This window comes from Bison bison, unplaced genomic scaffold, assembly GCF_000754665.1.
Source record: "Bison bison bison isolate TAMUID 2011002044 unplaced genomic scaffold, Bison_UMD1.0 scf7180017864223, whole genome shotgun sequence".
NCBI classification, from domain to species: Eukaryota; Metazoa; Chordata; class Mammalia; order Artiodactyla; family Bovidae; genus Bison; species Bison bison.
In genome coordinates, this window is record NW_011494795.1 from 2,469,157 (window position 1) to 2,475,521 (window position 6,365).

Below are 6,365 nucleotides of genomic sequence, written 5' to 3' on the forward strand. Positions count from 1 at the left end.
GGCACTCCTCTGGGTGCCCCTCGACGGGCATCTTTGGTGAGGACACCCGGCAGCTGGGCCAGTAAGTGCCGTCGTGTGAAGCGTGGTCTCAGGCGGTGTTCCCAGGCCTCTGTGGGAACTGTTGCATGCTCCAGGGCAGTGACTGCTGTCAGTGGCAAAGGCTCACCCCAAAGGAAAACCTCATTTCTGGAGAAGTTAGTGAAAATAGAGGTGGGATTTCTTTTTTTCCCCACCCGAGGGAACACCTCCCTTTTGAGAACTCTGTGAGAAGTCTGTATTGATGGGGCCTGCTGCCTTTCTAGCTGCACTCATTCCGTACAGCCAGCTCACAACATGGGTCTCTGGCTCAGGCCCCTCTGCCCTGCGTCCCCCACACCACAGTGTCATTCTCAAGAAAGCCACCCAAAGAGACGGAACTCGGCGTCGGCCGGTAGGGGAAGGGGCTGCGTTTGGGTGGCATCTGCAGGGACCCCTTATTCGTGACCCCTCACGGCCGAAGCCACCTCGGGTTTTTCTGGAGAGAAGATGCTGGAATAATGCATGATGATGACCGTACTGGGGGATCTGCGGTGGGGGCCCGGCATGTCCTAATTGCTCTGCCATGGATGCTGCATGTGCTGGTGGGGGGACGCTTATGTCCTCTGCTAAAACACTCTGACTCCAACTCCCCTGAGCTGGCACAGACCCCACGGGTGGAGCCCTCACCCCTGAGGCCGGGCACAAGTCCCAGGTGGTCACTTGTGCTCTTTGCCCAGCTGGCTATAAATCAAGGATTTTCATGACTCCACCCCCGCCCCCCACTCAGGTCAATAATTCCCCAAAATGACAACTTGGGAAGACACTTGATTTACTGGTCCAGTTTATCGTAAAAGATGGAGCTTGGGAGCAGCCAGGTGGAGGAGACGTGCGGGGCAGGGTGTGTGTGAAGGGGCGTCGAGCCCCATGCCCACTCCGGCACGCCTCAGTGTGTGGACCAGCCCTCTCGTGGTCGGAGCCCCAGCGCTAAGGGGTTTTCGTGGTCGCTTCATCACGGAGGCACGATGGAGAGCAGTCACTCAGGCTCCATCCAGCCCCTTGCTCCTCTCCCAAGAACGGGGATGAGGCCGAAGTTTCAAGTTTGGGTCGTGGCTGGTCTTTCTGCAGACCAGGCCCCATCCTAAGGCCATCCACGGGCTCATCACATGTCCCCTTCTTAGAAGAGAAGATGTGCCTGTGACCCCGGAAATGCCAGGGCGCTGTAGGAGCGCTGTATCAGGAACACAGCAGGGGGCGGGGAGAGACTAAGTACATACTGCTTTTGACATCACAGGCCATGTAAGGAGGGTTTTACAAGCCATATAAGGAAGTCTTAAAAACTGTACCTCACAGGTAGCCCCGGAACCGTCCCAGTCAGCCCAGCAGCTAATGATCATCAGAGCTGAGCTTACACTGGAGGCCTAGTGCCTGAGCCCCTAACCACAGGGCTCCCAGCCTTTCTGAGCCTTTCCCAAAAAGGCAGCTTCCCTTAGGAGAGGGCCAGGGGCTCACCTGATCCCAGCCTCCTGACTATACAGTCAGAGGTGGAACGGAACAGATTAACTGTCTAGGGCGTCAGACACGAAGGAAACCGCTCTGGGGCCAAACAGTTCACCGTTTGGTGAGGTGCCCTTTTGTATCCTGCTTTCTAGATTTGGAGTTAGATCTTGTGCATTCCCACATGCCATCAACTTTTTAGCTTACTTTTCTTTCTTTCTTGTTTAAAGTCACTCTCTAAGTGAAGGAATAGCATCCCACCATCTGGCCATCCTGTGGTTTTCAGTATCTCCTGCCAACAGCCACGCTGGCCGTCGGTGATCTGGTTGATGGTGGTGTTTGCCATGGCAATCATCCCAGCAACAAACATCTCTGCTCTGTGTACAGAACTCGTCACCTTCGGAATTCTTTTCTTTTTTTAAAAGAAGAAATGTTTCTTAGATATGGGCTTTCTGGTTAGTGGGAAAGAAAGTTACCAGTTTTATCTGGTTGTAACAGTAATTGGATGATAAAGAAAAGGAAGAAAATTAAATTCCACGCAGCGGTAACTTTTCTTTTTTTTTTTGCTGTCAATTTCCCTTTCTTCCTGAAGATGCAACTGCAAAGACATGCCCCATAAGACAGGCTGTCTATTTAATAATAGAAGTCAGGTGGAAAAGGAGACACGACCACATGAAACACTGTCCTTTCACCCCCAAGATGCCTTCTGATTTCAGAAATGGGAAGAGGATTACAAGACACATCAGAAATAAGAAAACATTGTGTGTGTGTCTGTGTGTGCGCGCACGCCAAGTTGCTTCAGTATATATAAAGCTGTATATATATACTTCTCCCCCTAAATAGAGATTAAAACGAACGCATTTATCCTTGTAACATTCCCCACTTTGTTCCTTTTAACGCTGTTGGCTTTGAATTTCACTCGTCTCTTGTGGAAGCTGTGACTTCTACTGCTGTCTTGGTAACATTTGCCCAGTCTTCTTTTTTTCTCTGTCTTAATTTCCGTCTCCCCTGGCCCGTGACTCGGTCATTGGTATCAGGCACGTCTCTTCTAAAATGCACCAAGTGACCCCTGCCCTTGCTCCCGTCACCTCTGTGGCCTGAGCCTGCTGCCTGCCCCGAATATCATCACGTGCATCTCCCATGCTGTCACCTCTTCCTTGGCACAGGGCCTTGGCCCCTGGGATAGAAGCTTGTAACTGTGTCTGTGGACACTCCAGGTTGCTGGACATCTAGGTTGTTGCCACTCCTTTGCTCTGATAAGTGGAGCTTCGCACGGTCCCCGTGCACTGGCCCACTTGCCAGTGGAGGGAGCATCCCGGATCCACCCTGGGGGCTTTGAGCTCGGTGTCCCCCACTGCTGGGGCAAGAGGAAGGTAACCGCTGGTCCCCAGAAGTGCCCTGGGCAGTGGGGGCACGGTTCTGCACGCTCCTGCCAGGAATGTGCCCGCCTCGCCGAGCGACGCTGTCGTCATTCTTGGCCTCATTCAGCAGAGGGAAAAAGCAGGCGGGCAGCCAGATGAATTTCAGGTCTCCATGCCAAGGCACCTCGGTCGGCTGGTCACAATAAAAAGGGAGGCCTCTTCTCCCTGTCTGCCAGATACACTTGGCAGAGGGTGGGGGGAGGGAGGCTGCACAGCGGAATTTTCGGTAAATTCCCATCCGTGTTTAAGGAAAAAAAAGTACTGTGTGTGCACAAATGCGTTTGCGTAGCCTGTGAGTTTACATGATTGTGTGTGCTTGGGGAAAGTTCTGGAAAGGACACGCCACGCTGTTGTCATTCCCTCTAGTCACCTCTGCGGTCAGTGGGCTCGTTGGAGAGGAACTCAGCTACATGCACGTCGATATTCTTTTTTTTATAACAAGTAATGCATAGTGGTAATAAAGCCAGATTAAAACCGGAAATGCTTGCCAGGGGCGGGAGGGTGAATGTGGGGCCTGGGCCCGCTCTGCCCTCTGACAGCCACTCTCTGGCTTCATCCCCAGAAGAAGAAGGGCAAGGAGGCCGGATCTGGAGCCTCGCTGCCACCGCCCCGTGTTCCTGCCCTGCCCACCGAGGCCCGGGCCCCTCATACCAGCTCCCCAGCCTCTGCCAAGAGGAGCAAGGCCAAGGCCAAGGGCAAGGAGGTGAAGAAGGAGGTGAGGTTCCCCGGGGGCCTAGGCACGGCAGAGTTGCTTTGCTCAGTTGACAAATGCGGGCGATCCTGGGTGCCCCTCCCAACCCCAAGATCTGTGTGCAGCTGGAGGTGCTCCCTCAACCCGTCTTGTCCTCCTCCTGGCGCTCAGGTGGGATCTGGCTGCTGCTCTCTGTGCCACGCTGCATGGCAGCCTGATGGTGACGCCGGGGTCCGGCCCGGCCTCAGCCGTCGGTCTGTCCTGCTCTGTTCTCAGAACCGGGGCAAGGGAGGAGCCGTGAGCAAGCTGATGGAGAGCATGGCCGCTGAGGAGGACTTTGAGCCCAACCAGGACTCGAGCTTCTCCGAGGACGAGCACCTGCCCCGAGGCGGGGCAGCAGAGCGGCCGCTGACCCCAGGTGAGCACCTGCCATGCCGTGTTGGCGCGGGCCTGGAGTATGGGGGTGCAGGGGGTTCCCCGGAGGCAGCTGCCAGCAGGGCCCGAGCGGGCCAGGCCAGGCTCGCGTAGAGAGGGGACAGGGTGACGGGGGATTGGCGTGTGCAGAGGGCCCAAGGTTGGACGGGAGCACAGCAGTGCCCGAGGTAAGCTGCAGGAAGGCCAGCGTGACTCTGGGCTGGTCAGTTAGGGCAGGAGAGCGGCTTTGGACTGGGGGCAGGCAGAGCAGAACCCCTTGTCTTGAGGGCCTCGGTGGGGGTTTGGGCTTTGCCCTGAAAACAGTAAGACGGAGGTCAGGGTGGTCAGGTTGGTTTCACGGTAAGCTCTTTGGCTGCTGTGTAGACAGGGAACTGGAGGGCTGGGGCAGGAAGTGGGGGCCAGGAAGATGAGTTAGGAGACTGCTGGGGGATCTGAGTGAGCAGCAGTCGGGGTGGGCCAGGGAGTGGGTCCAGGGGTGGTGGGACTCTGTGGGGGGAGCTGGGGCACATGGGCGGGATGGAGTGTTCGAGGGCTGTGTGAGCAGATGCGGGGAGGCAAGGCCTGTGGACAGGTGTTGGCAGGTGGGGGCAGCTGTCATTGAGGTGGGTCACAGAGGGAACCGCTGGGCTTTGTTGGCTGGGGTTTGGGGTGCCTGGAGGACATCCCAGGGCGATGACTTCCAGTAGGCACTTGGACCTGGGAGTCTGGAGCTTGAGATTAAAGAATGTAAATTGGGGGAGTACAGTGAGAAGAGCCAGGCCAGCCCCGAGGAGCTTTGTCACCTACTGGGGAGTGTATTTGTCAGCTATCGCTGTGTAACGACCAAGCATGCAGACTCAGTGATGGTTGGGAATAGGCTGTCAGCAGGACGGCGGGGTGACCTCAGCTGGGCTTGCTCTGGTGATAATGGGACGGCTAGCAGTCCACTGACACCAGGGACAGGTCTGCCCAGCGGGGGCCTCTGGGCTGCTCAGGGCTTGTTCTCTGACAGCCCTGCTGTCAGAGGCTCGAGAGGGACCGGAAGGCCTCTGGAGGGAGGCCTCCCTTCAGATTCAAGCTCTTCTCCCCTTATCCACTGGCTAAAGCAGGTCACATGGCCATGCCCAAGGTCAAGAGGTGGGAAGCCATTGCACGCATGCTCAGGCTGTGGCAGGGCTGTGGGTGTAGGCGGGCACCGAGACCTGGGCCCGTCATTCCGTCCATCCCAGCCAGTGATCTGGGTTTCTCTGAGTGAGGTGACAGCAGTGAGGGGCTGGGCCCAGGGTCCTACCGAGGAGAAGACTGGGTCCAGGAGTCTGAAGCAGCGTGGGTGGGCCTGGAGGAGAATGGAGGGAAAGAAGGAGCGGCAGTCTCGGGCTGGGGGCTGGTTGGGGCAGGGAGCCCAGCCTTGGGGGTGTTGCTGCCAGAACAGGCAGTGCTCCTCGTGGGGAAGGCGGGAGACTGCAGCTGAGGGGTGGCAATGGGGTCTGATGGCACAGAGCCTCCAGCTGAGGCTCAGCAAAGCGCTGGTCCTTGCATGGGCGTCACCTGCGTTCCCACCTGCCTGGGGTCTTTGCAGACGCTGGGAGGGGGGCGTGTGCGCGTGGGCACACTGCAGAGAGGGGTGCTGGAATGGCCAGGTGGGCCCAGGGGGCGTCTCCAGGCCGCCCCCTGCTCCAGCCTCACCTCACCGCCTGCCCTCAGCTCCTCGCTCCTGCATCATTGACAAGGATGAGCTGAAGGACGGCCTGCGTGTACTCATCCCCATGGACGACAAGCTCCTGTATGCGGGGCATGTGCAGACCCTGCACTCGCCAGACATGTGAGTGGGGGTGGGCCTCCCCGCACAGAGCCTCAGACCCCCACCCAGAGCCTTGCTGGGCTGCTGTGGGCGCCTTGCTTCAGCTCTCTGAGCTGTGGCTTCCCCGCTCCCTCCATAGGATGGGGGCTCAGGCAGGCTTGGAGAACAGCACACTCTGTGGGCGGGCCAGGGGGCAGGGCGGACTCCCAGGTGGCCCCCAGGTGGACAGGGCTCAGTGGGAGGGAGCAGGAGAGGGCGTGCTGGCCTTCCCTGCATCTGTGACCCCGCCTGGTCATGTCGAGGAGATGGGCCCAGAGTGGGGAGACCCGTCCTAAGCTTGTGCAGCAAGTCAGCAACCCCCCAGCTTGCACACCCCATCCTGGTGGCCCAGGAGGTAGAGCTGGCCGTGGGCTGAGGCGGGGTTGCCTGGGGGGACCTCACGTCACCTCGCCCCATCTTTGCAGATATCGAGTGGTGGTGGAGGGTGAGCGTGGGAACCGGCCCCACATCTACTGTCTGGAGCAGC

General features: G+C 58.0%; 1 protein-coding gene across 1 annotated transcript in view; it reads left to right on the plus strand.

Moving 5' to 3' along the window:
• LOC104992808 (trinucleotide repeat-containing gene 18 protein-like) overlaps nucleotides 1-6,365 on the plus strand; it is a 24,921-nt gene that overhangs the window by 7,953 nt on the left and 10,603 nt on the right. Inside the window, exons 5-9 of the mRNA XM_010845796.1 lie at nucleotides 382-430; nucleotides 3,442-3,648; nucleotides 3,901-4,042; nucleotides 5,743-5,860; nucleotides 6,304-6,365. Coding sequence (XP_010844098.1) covers nucleotides 382-430; nucleotides 3,442-3,648; nucleotides 3,901-4,042; nucleotides 5,743-5,860; nucleotides 6,304-6,365 — 578 coding nt within the window. The remainder of the gene's footprint in view (nucleotides 1-381; nucleotides 431-3,441; nucleotides 3,649-3,900; nucleotides 4,043-5,742; nucleotides 5,861-6,303) is intronic.